At 40.9% G+C, this 22,579-nt stretch overlaps 1 protein-coding gene across 1 annotated transcript; it reads left to right on the top strand.

The window, feature by feature from the left end:
- The first annotated feature begins 18,155 nt into the window (after nt 1-18,155).
- On the top strand, nt 18,156-19,562 carry LOC128661401 (tigger transposable element-derived protein 6-like). Its single transcript, XM_053715659.1, has 2 exons — nt 18,156-19,018; nt 19,130-19,562. The coding sequence occupies exons 1-2, from the start codon at nt 18,156-18,158 to the stop codon at nt 19,560-19,562; spliced, it is 1,296 nt and encodes a 431-aa protein (XP_053571634.1).
- The last annotated feature ends 3,017 nt before the right edge of the window (nt 19,563-22,579 follow it).

Here is a 22,579-nt window from a genome sequence, read left to right as displayed (position 1 = left end):
GTGTAAGACCCACACAACACACAGCATACTCTACTTTATGTACTGTGCTGTTTGTATTGTCAGACAGTGACTATTTTATTTTTTCTATATTTTCTTAATATATATGTGTTTATAGCATATATATTTTCCCTTTATTTCTGAAAAAAAAAATGTATTTATATGCCCACCCCAAACCTGATTGAGCATCCCATATATATATATATATATATATATATATATATATATATATATATATATATATATATATATACTACCTCTATATCTAAGCTAACTTTTTCTTAGCAACAGCTACAAATATATATATATTTGTAGCTGTTGCTAAGTAAAAGTTAGCTTAGATATAGAGCTTGTAGTCCCAGTACACAGGAGTCGGACTGTCTGTCACACAACTCACACAGTCAGTGACTCATGATTCAGGAATGAATCAGCACTGCAGGAAACGGATCTGCAATCTGCGGCTCTACAGTTCACCTACTGAACATGAGGTAGAGCCTCTACCTCATGTTCAGTAGGTGAACTGGTGAATCGGTTCATGAACCGGTTCAGTTAATCGAACCGTCCGAAATGAACCGATTCACCCAGAAGAACTGAACTTCCCATCTCTAGTGTGAGGGATGCAACAGAAGTACAGAAAATAAAAGTGAAACTAACAGTAAACATGCCTGGCGAAAATGGGAGGGGTTTAGTTTTAATCTTTGCCCCTCTCTCTTTCATGGTTCCCTGGACTGCTGTAACATATTCACAATGAAACACTCGACTCTGTAAGCAGCTGGCAGCACAATTCTTAATAAAATTAATGCCCTCAGAATTTTTTTATTTTTTTTTAAATACACTGACTACAGGCAGACGCCCCTCACTGCAATGCACCTGTAGGCACATGCCTACTGTGCCTAATGGGAAATCTGTCCCTGTCTGCTAAGGATTTTATGACATTAGAGACATTGATAATGCAATGAACATTCCGTCGTCAAGAAAGTGATATGTATTTGGTAAAAATAGCTTGCGGTATAGTATCCAATAAAAGGTGAAACCAAATCAATAATATTAGGGGGGGAAACTGTCTGGAGACCATCATTTTTATCTTATGTAATTTATACTTAATGACCTTGTGTGCTATGTTTTTGATATACTCAAAATATATATAAGGGAGAAGTTAACAATTCTCATTGCAATGACGGTTCCATGTATTGTAACATTGTCTTGCAAAGTATTAACTGTTTTCCTATTTATTATGTTTTTTTTTTCACATTATGTTTAATGCCATTCCAGGATAGCAAACAATTTCATATAATTGAGGGTTTGCCATATGGTGAATCAGTGGGTGAAAATTGCTAGATGGGTATTTAGGGAAATGTTTGAGTAGTGCCTATTCTTGGCTACTATGTCATATGACAGTCTCAAAAAGGACTCTAATTTTGTACTAAACCTGTTAACAGTAGCCAAATAAAATCTGAGACATGTCCAATATAGTAAGTAACTATAAAAACCAGCACTTTATTATCTCAGAATGTTGAGAATACAGATCTTCTACGTGTTTTCATTTTTATTACCTGGGTTTTATGTGCTATGAAACACATGATGTAACAAACTATTGCAAATAAAATTATGTTTTTTAATTTAAAAAAATAAATAAAATTGTAGCATCTTTTTATTTTTTTTAATTTGCACAAAGCAGAAGCAGAAGTGAGCGGTTATGCGGTGTTAGAAAAAAAAAACGGCACTGAAGTGTCCCTTCACATGGCGGTCTATGGGGACTGTAAGAATCAAGGAATGAAGAAAACCCTGCTCAAAAGTAAAACATAACATTTATTCTCCTTAATTAAAAATAATGACAGCAAGCCACCCATACAAAAATAGGAGAGATGCGCAGATCAACCGGGTTACGCGTTTCGGCAATTCGCCGTAACCATAGCCTGTATATACACATATAAACACATAAATATGTATAGAAGCATATACATATATATGTACACTTTGCTGCCCATCACTGCACGACTTACCCTCGGTCCTCAGCCGTGTCTGACGGCATCAGAATGAGGCTCCCTTTGGAGCCTATGGAAGCCCACTCTCATGGGTGCAAAGCTTCCCTGCAATTTTTCGCTTCACTCGTAATCTGGTCCTTAGTTTTGTTAACTTATTTGCTTTATTCTTTTGGTATCCTTTGCTAACAATCATACTCAGGTAGGATCAGGAGCAGCAATGAACTACTGGGAACTATCTGCTGATTGGTGAATATATATATGTGTGTGTGTGTGTGTGTGTGTGTGTGTGTGTGTGTGTGTGTGTGTGTGTGTGTGTGTGTGTGTGTGTGTGTGTGTGTGTGTGTGTGTGTGTGTGGAAAACTATAACCATGGTTTACTAGTCAAATGTTAAAAGCTACTAGCCCTGACGGAAATGTTAATAGTCCACTCAATTTTAAAGATAGGAAAGAAGGAAAATTTCTAATTCGTCCACTTCAGTTTCTAAGTCGTCTGAGACTAGTGGACCACTGGAAAAGCCCTGTATATATATATATATATATATATATATATATATATATATATATATATATATATATATATATATATATATATACACACTCACACACACATACATACACATATATATATACAGTATATATACACACTCACACACACATACATACACATATATATATATACACACTCACACACATATATATATATACAATATATATATACACACTCACACACACATACATACACATATATATATATATATATATATATATATATATATATACACACACACATACATACACATATATATATATATACACACTCACACATATATATATACACACTCACACACACATACATACACATAAATATATATATATACACACTCACACACACATACATACACATATATATATATATATATATATATATATATATATATATATATACACACACTCACACACACATACATACACATATATATATATTAGACATGTGCGATTCGTTTCGGATCGATTCAGAAATTCGGAAAATTCAGAGATTCGGATCGATTCGAATTTCCGAATTAAAATACTGCCGAATCTACTGAATAAATCCGAATCGAATCGAATACATCCGAATCGATTTGAATACATCCGAATCGATTCGGATGTATTTGGTAGATTCGGATGGCCGTGTATTACACTAGTATTGTACAGTATATTAGGTTTTATCACTCTGCTATGGGTTAAACCTAATATACAGTACATAATACTAGTGTAACACACAGCACATCCCACCTAACACTTACCGAAATTCCGAATTTCCGAATCGATTCGAACCGAATCGAACCGAATCGAACCAAACCGAATTTTTTCCGAATCCGAAAGAATCCGAATGAATCCGAAACGAATTCATTCTAATTTTTCCGAATTCGAATAGATCAGAACCGAAATTCGAATCAATCCGAATCGATCCGAACCGAACCAAAACAAATTTTTCGAAGCTGCACAAGTCTAATATATATACTAGTCCTAAAGCCCGTTCACACGGGCCGTGTTGTGTTATATTTAATATCTCTTTTAATATCTCTCTCTCTCTCTCTCTCACAGCTGATCAGTGAAACAAAGCAGCGCGAGGACCGGCAAGTGAAGGCACACAGGGGAGGGAGGGAGGGAGGGAGAGAGAGAGAGAGAGAGAGAGAGAGAGAGAGAGAGAGAGAGAGAGAGAGAGAGAGAGAGAGAGAGAGAGAGAGAGAGAGAGAGAGAGAGAGAGAGAGAGAGAGAGAGAGAAATTCCTGCAAAAATCACCATTGCTTTTATATTAAAACTGAGATCTTAGTCACACAATATGGCTATACAGTGGGGCAAAAAAGTATTTAGTCAGCCACCAATTGGGCAAGTTCTCCCACTTAAGAAGATGAGAGATGCCTGTAATTAGGGTTGCCACCTGTCCCTTAAAATACAGAACACTTATAAGTTACACCTGCTGCAGGGTGTGCAGGAAGGAATATGGATAGTGCTGTCCAGAAACACAATACATCTTCCTCCCTGCATACCCTGCACCATGTGTAACTCATAAGTGTCCAGGAAAACATGGCTGAGGTGGCAACCCTACCTGTAATTTTCATCATAGGTATACAGGTGCAGGTCTACAATTTTGTTTCTGGTGTCCTTCGACAGCTCTTTGGTTTTCACCATAGTGGAGTTTGGAGTGTGACTGTTTGAGGTTGTGGACAGGTGTCTTTTATACAAGTTCAAACAGGTGCCATTAATACAGGTAATGAGTGGAGGACAGAGGAGCCTGTTAAAGAAGAAGATACAGGTCTGTGAGAGCCAGAAATCTTGCTTGTTTGTAGGTGACCAAATACTTATTTTCCACCATAATATGCAAATAAATTCTTTCCAAATCAGACAATGTGATTGTCTGGATTTGTTTCCACATTTTGTCTCTCATAGTTGAGGTATACCTATGATGAAAATGACAGGCCTCTCTCATCTTCTTAAGTGGGAGAACTTGTACAATTGGTGGCTGACTAAATACTTTTTTTGCCCCACTGTATGTTGCTTAACAAGTAACCAACTTACAAGGTGCCCATTGTTGACTGGTTCCAACACTACAGTCCTTTCCCTTTATGGGCTGAATCATTCATGCTTCCTGCTTTATAATAGAACTAGTCCTAAAGCCCATTCACATGGGCCATTTTTTGCAGTACAGCGGTCCCACCCCTTGCTCTCTCTCCCCCCTCTCTTTTGCGTTCTCTCTATCTTTTGCGCTCCCTCTCTCTACCCCTCTTTTGCGCACTCTCTCCCCCTCTCTTTTGCACTCTCTCCCCCTCTCTTTTGCACTCTCTTTCTCCCCCTCTCTTTTGTGCTCTCTCCCCCTCTCTTTTATGCTCTCTCTCTCCCCCCTCTCTTTTGTGTTCTCTCTTTTGCGCTTTCTCTCTTCCCCCCTCTTTTGCGCACTCTCTCTCCCCCTCTCTTTTGAGCTCTCTCTCTTCCCCTCTCTTTTGTGATCTCTCTCTCCCCCTCTCTTTTGTGCTCTCTCTCTCCCCCTCTCTTTTGCACTCTCTCTCTCCCCTCTCTTTTGTGCTCTCTCCCCCCCTCTCTTTTGCGCTCTCTCTCTCCCCCTCTCTTTTGCGCTCTCTCCCCCCTCTCTTTTGAGCTCTCTCTCTCCCCCTCTCTTTTGCGCTCTCTCCCCCGTCTACAAATATACAAAGTCTGGTTTAGCACACCTTACAAAAATAGAGTTTAAATTCATCTTTGGGAGATGGCAAATGGCTAAGCAGAATTTAGCCATATTTTGTAACTAAGATCCCAATGTTAATATAAAAGCATATGTGTTTTTTGCAGGCAATTTTATTTGCAAGTGGATGTGCGACTACACATATATGACTTTTGTCATTGGCCCATCTGAAGTGTTCAGCTTGTTCCCAGTATTGAATTATGGCTTCTTCAACAAGGGATACCAAGATAATTAAAATAATTTGATAATAGAAGTAAATGGGCAAGTTTTCTTTTACATTTTTTGCTGTATGTGAATCTCAAAGAAAAAAAAAGAGGTGTCATGTCTCTTTAATTTCCTTTAGTAAAATTATGTTTTATATACTTGCAGTAACAGCTGTTTTTAGAACAAGACAGAATGTGAAATATCTTTTGTCGTCCTGGCTATACTTTAAGTTATAGACTGTCCAAAAAGTTTAGGATAATCACTTGTCTGGTTTGGTATTGAGAAGGTTCCTTATTGCAGTAGTACTTTCAGTAAGTAAGAGCGATCAGTACAATTGTGTAAGTTGAGCAATTCGCTCAAGAAATCATTTAAGAACACTGTAGTTTGTATTTTTTTGTCTTCAGAGGAAATAGATATCTCTCTTCTATTTCTGATGTCTGAGTAAAAAGTGAAAATATGAAAAATGAAAAAAATATAATAAAAAGATTACATTTGTTATCATTGTGACAAACCAATCATCAGTGCACCATAGCTATTATAAAATAAAATCTCCTAGAAAAATTAAACAAATAAAACAAAGAAATTACAGCAGTGTCACTATCACCAACTACGAGTTTTGCGTCAACAGGGGTGCGGTGCTAGCGAGCAGTTTATGTTCACCGCTTACTTAAAGACAGCGCTGGTATTACGGGTTTTTACAAACCCAGCGTTAGCCGCAAAAAAGTGAGCGAAAAGCAAAATTCTGCTCCACATCTCACCTCAATACCAGCGCTGCTTATGTTAGCGGTAAGCAAGTAAAACATGCACGTTTTCCCCATAGGAATCAATGGGGGAGAGCCGGCTGGAAAAAACCTAACACCTGCAAAAAAGCAGCGTAAAGCTCCTAACACAGCCCCATTGATTCCTATGGGGAAATAAAATTTATGTCTAACCTAACACCCTAACATGAACCCCAAGTCTAAACACCCCTAATCTTACACTTATTAACCCCTAATCTGCCGCCCCCAACATCGCAGACAACTGCATTATATTATTAACCCCTAATCTGCCGCTCCGGACACCGCCGCCACCTACATTATTCTTATGAACCCCTAATCTGCTGCTCCCAACATCACTGACACTTACATTTTATTTATTAACCCCTAATCTTCCGCCCCCTATGTTGCCGCAACCTACCTACATTTATTAACCCCTAATCTGCCGCCCCCAATGTCGCCGCCACTATAATAAAGTTATTAACCCCTAAATCTAAGTCTAACCCTAACCCTAACACACCCCTAACTTAAATATAATTTAAAGAAATCTAAATAAAATTACTACAATTAACTAAATAATTCCTATTTAAAACTAAATACTTGCCTATAAAATAAACCATAAGCTAGCTACAATATAACTAATAGTTACATTGTAGCTAGCTTAGGGTTTATTTTTATTTTACAGGCAAGTTTGTATTTATTTTAACTAGGTACAATAGTTATTAAATAGTGATTAACTATTTAATAACTACCTAGTTAAAATAAAGACAAATGTACCTGTAAAATAAAACCTAACCTAAGTTACACTAACACATAGCACTACACTATAATTAAATAAATTAACTAAACTAAATACAATTAATTACAATTAAATCAAATTATCTAAAGTACGAAAAAAACACACTAAATTACAGAAAATAATAAAATAATTACAAGATTTTTAAACTAATTACACCTACTCTAATCCCCCTAACAAAATAAAGAATCCCCCCAAATGAAAAAAAAAGCCCTACCTTACACTAAATTACAAATATCCCTTAAAAGGGCCTTTTGCGGGGCATTGCCCCAAAGTAATCAGCTCTTTTACCTGTAAAAAAAAAGTACAAATACCAACCCAACATTAAAACCCACCACCCACACACCCAACCCTACTCAAAAAACCCACCCAATCCCCCCTTAAAAAACCTAACACTAACCCCTTGAAGATCACCCTACCTTGAGAAGTCTTCACCCAACCGGGCAGAAGTCCTCAACGAATTGGGCAGAAGTGGTCCTCCAGACGGGCAGAAGTCTTCATTTAACCGGGCAGAAGTGGTCCTCCAGACGGGCAGAAGTCTTCATCCAGACGGCATCCTCTTCAAACTACGGCCGACGACTGAATGAAGGTTCCTTTAAATGACATCATTCAAGATGGTGTCCCTTCAATTCCGATTGGCTGATAGAATTCTATCAGCCAATCGGAATTAAGGTAGAAAAATTACTATTGGCTGATGCAATCAGCCAATAGGATTGAACTTCAATCCTATTGGCTGATCCAATCAGCCAATAGGATTGAGCTGGCATTCTATTGGCTGTTCCAATCAGCCAATAGAATGCCAGGTCAATCCTATTGGCTGATTGCATCAGCCAATAGGATTTTTTCTACCTTAATTCCGATTGGCTAATAGAATTCTATCAGCCAATCGGAATTGAAGGGACGCCATCTTGGATGACGTCATTTAAAGGAACCTTAATTCAGTCGTCGGCCGTCGTTTGAAGAGGATGCTACGCGTTGGATGTCTTGAAGATGGACCCACTACGCGCCGGATAAATGAAGATAGAAGATGCCGTCTGGATAAAGACTTCTGCCCGTCTGGAGGACCACTTCTGCCTGGTTGGATGAAGACTTCTGCCCGTCTGGAGGACCACTTCTGCCGGATTCGTTGAGGACTTCTGCCCAGTTGGGTGAAGACTTCTCAAGGTAGGGTGATCTTCAAGGGGATAGTGTTAGGTTTTGTTAAGGGGGGATTGGGTGGGTTTTAGAGTAGGGTTGGTTGTGTGGGTGGTGGGTTTAAATGTTAGAGGGGGTATTTGTACTTTTTTTTACAGGTAAAAGAGCTAATTACTTTGGGGCAATGCCCCGCAAAAGGCCCTTTTAAGGGCTATTTGTAAGTTAGTGTAGGGTAGGGCTTTTTTTATTTTGGGGGGCTTTTTTATTTTTTTAGGGGGATTAGAGTAGGTGTAATTAGTTTAAAAATCTTGTAATTATTTTATTATTTTCTGTAATTTAGTGTTTGTTGTTTTTCGTACTTTAGATAATTTTATTTAATTGTAATTAATTGTATTTAGTTTAGTTAAATTATTTAATTAGAGAGTAGTGTTAGGTGTTAGTGTAACTTAGGTTAGGTTTTATTTTACAGGTACTTTTGTCTTTATTTTAACTAGGTAGTTATTAAATAGTTAATAACTATTTATTAACTATTGTACCTAGTTAAAATAAATACAAAGTTGCCTGTAAAATAAAAATAAACCCTAAGCTAGCTACAATGTAACTATTAGTTATATTGTAGCTATTTTAGGGTTTATTTTATAGGTAAGTATTTCGTTTTAAATAGGAATAATTTAGTTAATTGTAGTAATTTTATTTATATTTATTGTAATTATATTTAAGTTAGGGGGTGTTAGGGTTAGGGTTAGACTTAGTTTAGGGGTTAATACATTTAATATAGTGTCGGCGACGTTGGGGGCGGCAGATTAGGGGTTAATAAATGTAGGTAGGTGGCGGCGATGTTAGGGATGGCAGATTAAGGGTTAATAATATTTAGCTAGTGTTTGCGAGGCGGGAGTGCGGCGGTTTAGGGGTTAATATATTTATTATAGTGGTGGCGATGTCCGGTTCGGCAGATTAGGGGTTAAAATATTTATTTTATTGTTTGCAATGTGGGGGGCCTCGGTTTAGGGGTTAATAGGTAGTTTATGGGTGTTAGTGTACTTTTTAGAACTTTAGTTAAGAGTTTTATGCTACGGCGTTGTAGTGTAAAACTCTTAACTACTGACTTTTAAATGCGGTACCAGGCTTGACAGGAGAGGGTGTACCGCTCACTTTTGGTCAGACTCGTAATACCGGCACTATGCGAGTCCCATTGAAAATATAGGATACGCAATTGACGTAAGTGGATTTGCGGCATTTCCGAGTGTGGCCAAAAAAGTGAGCGGTACACCTGTACCTGCAAGACTCGTAATACCAGTGGGCGTTAAAAAGCAGCATTCGGACCGGCCAACGCTGCTTTTAAGGCTAATGCAAGACTCGTAATCTAGCCGTATGTATTTTATTTATTGGTAAGAAGTCTTTACTATGGGCCTGATTATCTAAACGTCACCGGATCGGACATAGTTTTTCAGGCCGACCCTTTCAGTGGCTGCTCTTGTGGAATTATCTTTAAAAAATTGCAGTTTCTGCAAGTGGCAAGATGTCTTTTATAGTAAGTGGCGTAGGGCCAACTGTTCCCCTCGTAAGACTATATTCCATTATAGCCAACCTCCTATTTGATGAACAAACCTCCCTTGTTCTCTTTATCAATAAAAACACAACACCTCTGTAGTGGCAAAACTTGTAAAGGTCACTTTATTTATATACATATCAGTAACGGCAATGAGTCCCCTAACTAAACCCTCTTAATTGCGGCGGACTTGACAATTAACACCAAATTTTTCTCAAACATGGAGGGAGCCCGCGCTCCCCCAGCCAGCCTATTATGTGCTTAAATTACACCGCACCAAACGCTGCATTGCTCATGTGGAAGCTCATACCGGCTCGCCCGTCGGGGTCGTAAACCTACAGTTCCACTTACGCCCTGTGTGTTACTCAGTCAAACCGTGCACCAATACTGGCCGCAAATTACCCCCTCCCCGGAGGTTTGCCATTTCCCCAACTACAGTTATGCCCATTTGGTACGCTACCTAACAGCTGGGGATAGCCAGGAATTAACTAACAACATATTTGCCTTTCATGTCAACCGACTAGCACGACAGTTTTATCTTCTTCAGCTGGACTCATTGCCCTCCGTGACCGTTGTGATGCTTGTATAACTGCAATAAAAGAAAAACACCTGTAAAGATTGATGCAATAGACTCCTTTCCTTTGGGGACGGGCAGGTGGGGAAAGACAATTTGAAACTGCTGCTGCAGAGCCAGGTAAGCCCTTATATTCCTTCCCTCTTCCCCCCTCTCTTGACCCTCCCCTGGCCTTTCCCTATTTCTCCCTCCCCCCCCCCACTACCCCCCTTTTGCTGGTTAGCACGCAGCTTCCCCCTCCCCACCCCCTGTTTACAGGGAGTGGGAAGCTGCTGCTGTGTTTACTTCCTTCCATTGTCCCTTTCACTTACTGTGCTCCCTGCCTATTTGGCACTCCACACTCATAAGTGGCGTAGGGCCAACTGTTCCCCTCGTAAGACTATATTTTATTATAGCCAACCTCTTATTTGATGAACAAACTTCCCTTGTTCCCTTTATCAATAAAAACACAACACCTTTGTAGTGGCAAAACTTGTAAAGGTCACTTTATTTATATACATATCAGTAACGGCAATGAGACCCCTAACTAAACCCCCTTAATTGCGGCAGACTTGACAATTAACACTAAATTGTTCTCAAACATGGAGGGAGCCCGCTCTCCCCCAGCCAGCCTATTATGTGCTTAAATTACACAGCACCAAATGCTGCATTGCGCATGTGGAAACTCTTACCGGCTCGCCCATCGGGGTAGTAGACCTACAGTTCCACTTATGCCCTGTGCGTTACTCGGTCAAACCGTGCACCAATACTGGCCGCAAATTACCACCACTATAATCCAAAAGGAGGGGACTCTTTTGCCGCCACCACCTCACCAATGTACCTAACCCTCCCTAACCGTGACCTTTACTTACCATGCTTTGCAAGGTAACCTTGATGTCTTCCAGAAAAATATCTAACCTGCTATTCGATAGGTGTACCCGTCCGGTCCTTACAGTTCTGCACACTCCGCCTTTATTTTTGCATGTGTCGCCCATCCATGTCTTTCTGGTCCATGTAGGGTCATGATAAATTTTGTAACCCGCTATTAATTCTTTTCTTAGCCCAAAATGCTCCTCTCTGTGACTCTACACCGCCCAAGGTCTGCCTTGATATTATGGGGGACCACACTAGTCTAAGGTGTTTCAATTTAGTAGTCAGCCACTGTATGTCTGACTTGATAGCTGCAATCAAATCTATATTCTGCCAGTATCCAATGTCATTTCCCCCCAAGTGGATTACTATGACGTCGGGAGCTCCCCACCTTGCCGCCGCCTGGTTAATCGCCTGTGTAAGGTGTTCCCATCTCATGCCTCTCCTTCCTAGCCATCTTATTGACACTTTACTGAGGTGGAAGCCTAATTATTGGTAATTATCCTTTGCCACTAACTGCTGCCCAGTGTATGTACGAGTGCCCCACTATACTGTACATACTCTCACTGCCCTCTCCCTTTCGCCTGTACGGGATCAAAGAAAGATGTTACTAAGCCTCCCCGAATATTTACCGTTCTCTCAAAAAAAAATCTTTTTTTTTTTTTACACTTGATTATATGCACTATTGATAACTACACATATATATATATATATTTATTTATTTTTTATGGTCTTACATATGCTTTAAAACAGCTCGACCTCCACCTGCCTAGCTTCCTAATCTGCTCCTCCGTTGCCCCACTTAACGCTGCTGATGATGCTGCTCCTATTCTAAATGAGTGAGTGTTATACCTGGATGCGTCCCAACCCAGCTTCTGTACTGTTAATTTCAGAACTTGTCTGAATTGGAAAATAGAAACCGGTTCTCCCTTGCCATGTGTAAACAGCTGGTTCTCCCCTTTGGTGTGAGTAGCAATATAGTTCTGCAAGTTTCTTAGCAGGCATGTTACCTTATCCCTGTCTTTGTTGATGGATATCCAACAACCCTTTCCCTCTTGGTCAGTTTTTGACCACCTCACATACACCATAATGGAGACTTTATACCATTGTACCTGCTTGATTAGTAATCCCCCTTTTCTGTCTTTTTTTTTTTTTGTTGCTACTATGTTTACTCGGAATGCCCCTGCGAATGCTACTGAGTATAAGGCTCTAAATAATTCAAATTTGTCTTTACAAGTATGCTTTAATTTTTTTAAGATCAATGCCAGCCTTTCTTTTGTTATGGGTTCCCTTTGGTCTTTTCTTGTGATCCCCCTATCCCAGCCTTTCACCACTTTCTTAATCACAAACTGCTTAGTGTAATTGCTGTGTCCCAACAATTGATTAAAAAATGATACTGCTGCAAGCCTTTATTAGGCCTTTTTTGACCCCTTTTCTTTTTTGTGTAGCCAAATATTCGCAGAGCGCAGTTAGGGAATTGACCTGAGTCTGGTTTATAGCCAGGAATGCGCCCCATTCCCCCCCCCCCAGTACCTAGTGTAATTGTTCCACTTCTGGGGCAAGGGATTGTTTTGCCAAATCCCCAAGGATGCTTTCGGATTCACCACCTGCCAAAGATAGCATGGGCAAGCTGTACTATTTTTTTTCTGCGTTGGGTGCCACTTTCCAGAATACATCCCACTTACCCCGTGATAGGGCATCTGCTAATATGTTGATTTCCCCGGGCACATGAGCTGCAGTAAATGTAATTTTAATTTGCATACACCTGAGTACCAGTAACCGTAACAATTTAATGACTGATTTTGATTTAGAAGCCAAATTGTTAATCGCATGCACTACATTCATGTTGTCTGTCCAAAATCTCACACTTTTGTCTCTTAACTGGTGATGCCAAATTTCCACCGCAACCACTATTGGGAAAAGCTCCAAGAGTGTGAGATTTTTTGTTGCGCCCATTTCCACCCAACTCTTTGGCCAATTCTCTGGGCACCATTGACCTTGTAAATAAGCCCCAAACCCATGCGTGCCTGCTGCGTCTGAACAAATGAAGCACCTGGTTGGAAAGGGGTCCTAACTCTGTTAAACTGTGATATAAATTTTTCCCACATTTGTATGTCCTCCCTCATTTCATTAGTCAATTTGATGTTATCTCAAACACCTGCTGTAGCTTGTTCCAAATGTCTGTTGAAGATTCTGCCCATGGGGATGACCTTACATTTAAAATTTAGGAGCCCTAGCAAAGCCTGCATATCCCTGAGCGTTATATACCTTGATGTGTTTGCCATTTTTAATTGATTACTCAATTTCTGCAACTTGTCTTGAGGAAGGCTGCACTTCTCATCAAGTGTTTCTATTTGTATACCCAGAAATATCAGTGACGTTACTGGGCCCTCTGTCATTTACTGACGTACCTTTAGGTGCGGACAAATGATGAATGAGTCGAAATTTCCCTTGCTCTTTTTTTAGCACTGGTGAAATTACCATATTGACTAATGGTGGCCTTGTGATCGGCCCTGCTACCCTCCCCAATTTAACCTCTTTTCTAAGTTTCTCTCTCACCACCTCTGGGTATTGGTAAGCTGATATTAGATTACGTGATTTTCCTGTTTTAATTTTCCCTGGCCTTGGTATACAGAAGCCATTTGTGAATGACTCTGTCAAAAAGGTGGCTCTTTTTGTATTTTTGTGGTTTTCTCAGCATTTTTACAATTATTGGGATATGGAGCTGGGTGTATTGTTGTATGGTGTTATTTAGTTTGGGACTGGTTTGCTCCTTTACCCTGTGTGGTCCGAAAGGGCCGAATGGCATTTCTATTACAGTCTGCCCCTGGGTGACCTCTCTTACAATATCTGCATGCATGTTTGAAGTTGCAATTTTGTCTGTCACATTTTTTTGTCGTTATATGCCCAACATATCTTTTTATTACCCTCCTCCGTCATGTTATTTCCCAAAGTGTTACCATAATAGCTCACCTTCTGCCTATGGTTACCGTCCGGTTTAACTAGTCTAGTCCACATGTCCAGTTCCCTCCTACCAAAATATTTGGCATTAGCCTTTCCTAATTTTTTTCTAAATTCAGTGTCATAATCCCTCCATGCCTGACCACCAAAGGTTGTGTATACCTCTAATATGGTGTGCATATATTGAGCCAGGCTCTCCCCTTGTGTGGGTCTATCTGTCAAGTAGCATGCCACATATATTAAAAAACCCTTCATCCATTGCACTATGTCTCTCCTAGGTGCGTAATTTTTTTTCTGCGATCTATCACCGTTTTATCCTTGTCCTTCACTGCCTCTTTGGTTAATTGGAACACATCTATGTACCGACCTAGCCTTGCTTTCCTAATTGTTTTTTGTTTCAAATGATCCCATAAGGCATCCAGCTCGAATGGGACCCCTGTCCTATCTGCTGAGTTAGCAATTCCCCCTTCAATTTTGCTTAGTTTGCTGTGTGCTTCTGAGGTGTTATTTGCGTATGCCTCTGAAGTGGATCTCTGTTTATTAACTCCAATGAGGAATTCAGTGTGCTTATATCACATATATCACTGTACTCACTCAGGCCCTTGGTAGTGTCCGTCTGATCCCTGCATATCCCCTCCTGAGTGCTTCCTTCTGCGTTCTGCTGTTGCCTGTGTTCCTCTTCTGTGGTTGCGAAACGTACTTGCAACACCTTTGGAGCAATCCATTTCTTGTGGTGGCTGCCGCAGTGCTGGGCGGCTGAGGGGGGGGGGACAAAATATGGAAGGGGGGAGGACCCTAGTAGGGGGGTGGGAGATGAAATGGGCGAGGTAGGCCTCCCTGGAGGGGGAAGAACAGGCTGGGGGGGGTAATGGTAGCCAGAATGGTGGTAAGGAGAAATGAGCCATCTGAAGTTATGCTCCCTCTGGTGCTTATACGGGTGGGCAGAGGCCCTAGGATGCTGGCAAGGAGAGGGCATGTATAACATCTCTTTGCCTGTATAACATCTCTGTATAACATCTCTATTATTGCAATGAGGGGGGCTAGCCTGGCTAGGCTCCCCTGCTCATTTTCTAGGGGGACGGGAAGGGCCTGACACGTGCTGCACGGAAGGGGGGAGCGAGAGAGATGCGTGGGTGTTAATGCGGCGAGGGGGAGAAGCAGGTCCCCTGAACTTAGCAGGGTTTTTTAATTTGACTTTTCCTCCAAATGGGGGCCTGCTTTGGCCGGGGAGGTAATCTCATGCCGACTGAGAAGGCCTTGCGACCGGAAGCGATGCCCCTGATCGCTTCCGGTGACATTTAGGAGGGGATGGGTGCTTAGCTGAACCCTCCGCCTCTAAAGCTACTCATTTACTAAGGGGTGGAACTGAGGTACCTGCGTTGTGCTCCCCAGCAGCAAATGACCCTATCGGGTGTAGTATCTGAAACTGGAAGTGACGGCCGCGGTTGCTTCCGGTTGTGGGCCTGAGGAGGCGGGGTAACCGGAACGTTGGCCATACTGGATGAGGAGGCCTTATGCCCCAATGGAGCAGCGCCAGGACCATGCGGCCTAGGGGAAGGGGGAGCTGGGTGGTGGAGGCGGGGGGGTGGGCGAGCAGGAGAGAAGAGCCAGGGGAGGGGGACCTGGGGAAAGGAGATGAGAACCGGGCTGGGGTACTACAGGGGGAGAAAATGGGAATGCTAGAAGGAGCATGAGAAGAGGGAGAAAGAAAGAGGGGGGATGTTGGAGAACCAGGTGCTTCTATTTTCTTCCTACTAGATAGCTGGATGGTCACCACGCTGTCCTGCAATCTTTTTGGGGGAATCTGTTTCCTGCTACGCCGATCCATGCTGCTTCAGACTCCCAGGCTGACCCGGTTCAACCCTGCAATGAGAAAAGACAATTTGAAACTGCTGCTGCAGAGCCAGGTAAGCCCTTATATCCCTTCCCTCTTCCCCCCTCTCTTGACCGTACCCTGGCCTATCCCTATTTCTCCCTCCCACCCTACTACCCCCCCCTTTTCCTGGTTAGCACACAGCTTCCCCCTCCCCACCCCCTGTTCACAGGGAATGGGAAGCTACTGTTGTGTTTACTTCCTTCCATTGTCCCTTGCACTTACTGTGCTCCCTGCCTATTTGGCACTCCAGGTACACATCATGTGACTCAGCAACATCCAGCCCTGGGTACTAAATAGTACTCCTATTTAGCACCCAGGGCTGAATGTTGCTGAGTCACATGATGTGTACCTGGTCCGGTCTTGGAGTGCAGTTCCCTTCCATGTTTTGTATTTTCTCTGGGTGATTACATCCACCTGTGCACCCCTTCTTTGTTCTCAGTCTTTTTGGCTTTGTGAGCTCGCATGATGGTGTGGCTGTGTTAGGGACTCAGGCAATGGAAAGGAACTTGACGTGGTGCCTGAGCTTTCCCATTTGGCCAGATGCGGTAACTAACCTTTCCAGTTGTGATTTTATCTTAGCTGTGAGCTAGCTGGTGAGTGCTGGGTGTTTCTATGTGTTGTATTACTTTTTGTTTGTAATCCCCCTTGTTTCTTGCACCCATTCCGGACTGGGGTTAACTGCCTGTGGCTCTGGTGACATCACAGCTTTTTTGGAGTGCTATTTAGCACCCATGGCTGGATGTTGCTGAGTCACATGATGTGTACCTGGTCCGGTCTTGGAGTGCAGTTCCCTTCCATGTTTTGTATTTTCTCTGGGTGATTACATCCACCTGTACACCTCTTCTTTGTTCTCAGTCTGTTTGGCTTTGTGAGCTCGCATAATGGTGTGGCTGTGTTAGGGACTCGGGCAATGGAAAGGACCTTGACGTGATGCCTGAGCTTTCCCATTTGGCCAGATGCGGTAACTAACCTTTCCAGTTGTGATTTTATCTTAGCTGTGAGCTAGCTGGTGAGTGCTGGGTGTTTCTATGTGTTATATATATATATATATATATATATATATATATATATATATATATATATATATACAATGTTAAGAGAGAGCACTCTCACCCTAATTCCAACTGCCAGGGTGCCAACAGTTAAATATAAGAATAGAAGGAGGCACTCGCTGGGCTTTTAATAAGTGACTTTAATCCTTAGAGCGTGATGTTTCGGGGACACACTCCCCTTCCTCAGACCAACGGTATATATATTCCTTAAGTTTGTCTGAGGAAGGGGAGTGTGTCCCCAAAACGTCACGCTCTAAGGATTAAATTCACTTATTAAAAGCCCAGCGAGTGCCTCCTTCTATTTATATATATATATAAAAGAAACTTGTTCGTGAAAGTCCTGAGAGTGCATTTTTTCTGGCTACATATTCTTTGCAAAGTAGCACCCAGGCATTTTTCCTCTGTGGGCGAGATCTGGTGTTTTGGATACCTATATATATATATATATATATATATACAGTGAAACCTGTCCAAGACGGACCCTGTATAACACGGAAACCTGTCGATGTCGGAAATATCCCTCCGTCCCGGCGCTTAGTGTATACTTTCATTGTTTTACTACCTGGATAAGCCAGAAACTGTCCAACGCGGAAACGGAAAGTGGTCACAGTGTTAATTACGCATACATTTGGTTCACTTACCTGGATAAGCCGGAAAACCTGGGTAAGCCGGAAAATGTAACGCGGAACGGAAGTGAGGTAAGAACAAGACGACGGAACAGACGCTGACACGGAAGTGATGAGAGAAGGACGCAGAAGTGTTAGTGGTGTGGGAAGGAAGGGGTGTTAAGTGGTGTGGGAAGGAAGCAGAAGGGGTGTTAAGTGGTGTGGGAAGGAAGCGGAAGGGGTGTTAAGTGGTGTGGGAAGGAAGCGGAAGGGGTATTGGAACAGACGCTGACACGGAAGTGATGTGAGAAGGATGCAGAAACGTTAGTGGTGTGGGAAGGAAGCGGAAGGGGTGTTGTAAGGACACTGAAACGTTAGTGGTGTGGGAAGGAAGCGGAAGGGTTGTTGGAAGGACCCTGAAACTTAAGAGGTGTGTGACAAAGAATGGCTCCTAGAAAGTGCAACACTCTTACTCTTGCTATGAAAGTTAAGTGATTGAGGCCTACACAAAAGATAAGTTGTCTGTAAAACAATGCGTTGAGAAATTTAAGTGTGGCAAAACAGAAATTTATGAAGCTATCAAAAATAAAGAGAAAATCATGGAAGAATGGTTAGCTGGCAATGGGGCGGTGAAGAGGAAAGCGAAGGCAACTGGAAAAGAAGATTTAAACAAGCTCCTGTGGGAATGGTTTGTAGCTGCACGCTCTAAAAATGTACCAATTTCTGGTCCTATACTACAAACACAAGCCCTCGCACTAGCCAAAGAATTAGGCAAAACAGATTTTAAGGCATCTAATGGCTGGTTGGAAAGTTTTAAAAGGAGGCATTGCATTGTATGGAAAGAAATATGTGGAGAAGCAAAGGATGTAGATCAAGAAACTGTTAGCCAATGGGAAGAAAAGCTCAAAATGCTTAAGGAACCATACACTACAAAAGATATCTACAATGGCGATGAAACTGGCCTATTCTTTAGGTTGCTACCTTCAAAAACTCTGGCTGTTAAACGTGAAAAATGCACAGGAGGAAAGTTATCCAAGGAAAGATTGACGGTGTTCCTCTGTGGAAACATGGATGGGAGATTGGAGAAGCCTCTTGTGATTGGTAAGGCAACAAAGCCACGTTGCTTCAAAAACATAGACACTACACAGCTTCCCGTTATTTGGCGTGCAAATAAAAAAGCCTGGATGACAGCAGAACTAATGTCTGAATGGCTCAAGATTTTTGACAGAAAAATGAAGAGAGAAGGTCATAAAGTCATCCTGTTTTTGGATAACGCTACCAGCCATCCACATCTGAAACTTAGCAATGTAAAATTAGCCTGGTTCCCTGCAAACACAACAAGCGTAACACAGCCAATGGACCAAGGTGTTATCTACACGATGAAGACACACTATAGAAAATTATTGCTACAGTCCTTGCTTGCAAACATTTCTACCACACAAAATGTACACCAGCTTGCCAAGTCCATAACAGTCCTTGATGCTGTCAACTGGATTTCTATGGCATGCAAGTCTATTTCTGCTGATACCATTTGCAAGTGCTTTGTAAAAGCTGGTTTCTCTAATTCAAACAGGAATGATAATGAAGAATTGCCAGAAATAATACAGGTGACTGTAGAAGAAAACAATGATATTCATTCATTATTCCAGCAAGGAGGTCTTGTTAACAGTGAAATAGACCGTTACATTGACATAGACAAAGAACTTGCGACGGAAAGCACATTTACAAATGCTGTGGAACTTATAGATCAACAACAAGATAGTGATGAGAACATGGATGACGATCAAAGTGCTGAAACCACAGAAATTCCCAGTGAGCCAGCAATCAAAAGCTACCAAGATGCTCTAGAGAAAGTTCACCAGTTGCAAGAGTTTGCATTATTTAATAACTGCCCAGAGCTTCTAGAACCAATAACATCCACTAGACATTTAATTGAAAAAAGGATAACCAATGCCCCAAGAAAACAAGCAACATTATTGGCACTGTGGGGACAAGAAAACCAATAAAGGTACAGGTATGTACAGTAAAAGCATACAGTAGACAGTAACTGTAGTACACTATCTAAATACAGTACAGTACTGTATAAGAGTATGTAAAGCTTAAATACAGTACTGTACTGTTTTTTAGTACAGTACTGTACATTATTTAACAGTACTGTTGAATGTTTTGTTTATGATCATTATTTCTGATGACTAACTACTATATTTCCCTGTTTTAGAACACACTGGCCTGTTCCAGATCATTCTGTATCCAGACCCTCAAGCAAGACCTCTCCAGCAACAGTAAAGTACAAACATTTTAAAGTACAGTATGTAAACATTGTCTCCATCTGCAGCTAAAAAAAATTTAAAGTACAGTACTGTATTGGATACAAAAAACTATACAGTACTGTACTTTAAAATGTTTACTGTATTACAGTAATTGTGAACAAAGTTGATGCAACAATTAATCTTTTAATAATGTTCAGTACTGTACCATTTTCTGTTAGAATAAAAAAACATAATTTATGTAAGAACTTACCTGATAAATTCATTTCTTTCATATTAGCAAGAGTCCATGAGCTAGTGACGTAGGGGATATACATTCTTACCAGGAGGGGCAAAGTTTCCCAAACCTCAAAATGCCTATAAATACACCCCTCACCACACCCACAAATCAGTTTAACGAATAGCCAAGAAGTGGGGTGATAAGAAAAAAGTGCGAAAGAATAAAAAATAAGGAATTGGAACAGTTGTGCTTTATACAAAAAATCATAACCACCACAAAAAAAGGGTGGGCCTCATGGACTCTTGCTAATATGAAAGAAATGAATTTATCAGGTAAGTTCTTACATACATTATGTTTTCTTTCATGTAATTAGCAAGAGTCCATGAGCTAGTGACGTATGGGATAATAAATACCCAAGATGTGGAACTTCCAGGCAAGAGTCACTAGAGAGGGAGGGATAAAATAAAGACAGCCAATTCCGCTGAAAAATAATCCACACTCCAAAATAAAGTTTTAATCTTATAATGAAAAAAACTGAAATTATAAGCAGAAGAATCAAACTGAAACAGCTGCCTGAAGTACTTTTCTACCAAAAACTGCTTCAGAAGAAGAAAACACATCAAAATGGTAGAATTTAGTAAAAGTATGCAAAGAAGAACAAGTTGCTGCTTTGCAAATCTGATCAACCGAAGCTTCATTCCTAAACGCCCAGGAAGTAGAAACTGACCTAGTAGAATGAGCTGTAATCCTTTGAGGCAGAGTTTTACCCGACTCGACATAAGCATGATGAATCAAAGACTTTAACCAAGACGCCAAAGAAATGGCAGAGGCCTTATGACCTTTCCTGGAACTGGAAAAGATAACAAATAGACTAGAAGTCTTTTGGAAATCTTAGTAGCTTCAACATAATATTTCAAAGCTCTAACTACATCCAAAGAATGTAACAATCTTTCCTTAGAATTCTTAGGATTAGGACACAATGAAGGAACCACAATTTCTCTACTAATGTTGTTAGAATTCACAACTTTAGGTAAAAATTTAAATGAAGTCCGCAACACCGCCTTATCCTGATGAAAAATCAGAAAAGGAGATTCACAAGAAAGAGCAGATAACTCAGAAACTCTTCTAGCAGAAGAGATGGCCAAAAGGAACAATACTTTACAAGAAAGTAATTTAATATCCAGAGAATGCATAGGTTCAAACGGAGGAGCTTGTAAAGCCCCCAGAACAAAATTCAAACTCCAATGAGGAGAGATTGACTTAATGACAGGTTTTATACAAACCAAAGCCTGTACAAAACAATGAATATCAGGAAGATTAGCAATCTTTCTGTGAAACAGCACAGAAAGAGCAGAAATTTGTCCTTTCAATGAACTTGCAGACAAACCTTTATCCAGACCATCCTGAAGAAACTGTAAAATTCTAGGAATTCTAAAAGAATGCCAGGAAAATTGATGAGAAGAACACCAAGAAATGTAAGTCTTTCAGACTCAATAATATATCTTCCTAGACACAGATTTACGAGCCTGTAACATAGTATTAATTACGGAGTCAGAGAAACCTCTATGACTGAGAATCAAGCGTTCAATCTCCATACCTTCAAATTTAATGATTTGAGATCCTGATGGAAAAAAGGACCTTGAGATAGAAGGTCTGGTCTTAACGGAAGAGTCCAAGGTTGGCAAGTAGCCATCCGAACAAGATCCGCATACCAAAACCTGTGAGGCCATGCTGGAGCCACCAGCAGAACAAACAAACGCTCTTTTAGAATCTTGGAGATCACTCTTGGAAGAAGAACTAGAGGCGGAAAGATATAGGCAGGATGATACTTCCAAGGAAGTGACAATGTATCCACTGCCTCCGCCTGAGGATCCCTGGATCTGGACAGATACCTGGGAAGTTTCTTGTTTAGATGAGAGGCCATCAGATCTATCTCTGGAAGTCCCCAGATTTGAACAATCTGAAGAAAAACCTCTGGGTGAAGAGACCATTCGCCCGGATGTAACGTCTGGCGACTGAGATAATCTGCTTCCCAATTGTCTATAATCAAAGAAGTAGGGTCGGATCCAGCTTTATGCAAATAAAATCCATCTTTATTGGCAAAGTTAAAACGCCAAGAGTGGCTCAGCGAACAGCATACAGAAAACCAGTGTGTGAGCGTGACACCACGGCTTACATGTTTCGGCACTCAGCCGTAATCATAGCCATAGGTGTCATGCAGGTGAATACAAGTTTAAAAAACTGTGTTACAATTGTGATTGGTTAAAAACATTAGATACAAAACACGCCCACACCAGGTAAAGGGTAATTTGATTAACCCTTAGTATCCAAACTACGCTACAGCAAGAGTACACACACTACAGTATATATAAAATTCGATAATTAGAAATATGAACAAATTTCTAAAATAGAAATTTCTAAAATAGAAAACTGCTAAGAGTAATTTGAGAACATTGAGGAAAGATTGCCCTGACTTTCACAAATTATTTTTGCGCTAAATATCATTATCGTTAGCAAGCACTAGAACATCATATGT

Source organism: Bombina bombina, chromosome 5, assembly GCF_027579735.1.
Source record: "Bombina bombina isolate aBomBom1 chromosome 5, aBomBom1.pri, whole genome shotgun sequence".
In the NCBI taxonomy this organism is placed as follows: domain Eukaryota; kingdom Metazoa; phylum Chordata; class Amphibia; order Anura; family Bombinatoridae; genus Bombina; species Bombina bombina.
Note: the sequence above shows the minus strand (reverse complement) of the source record. Positions and strands in the feature narration are given on the sequence as shown.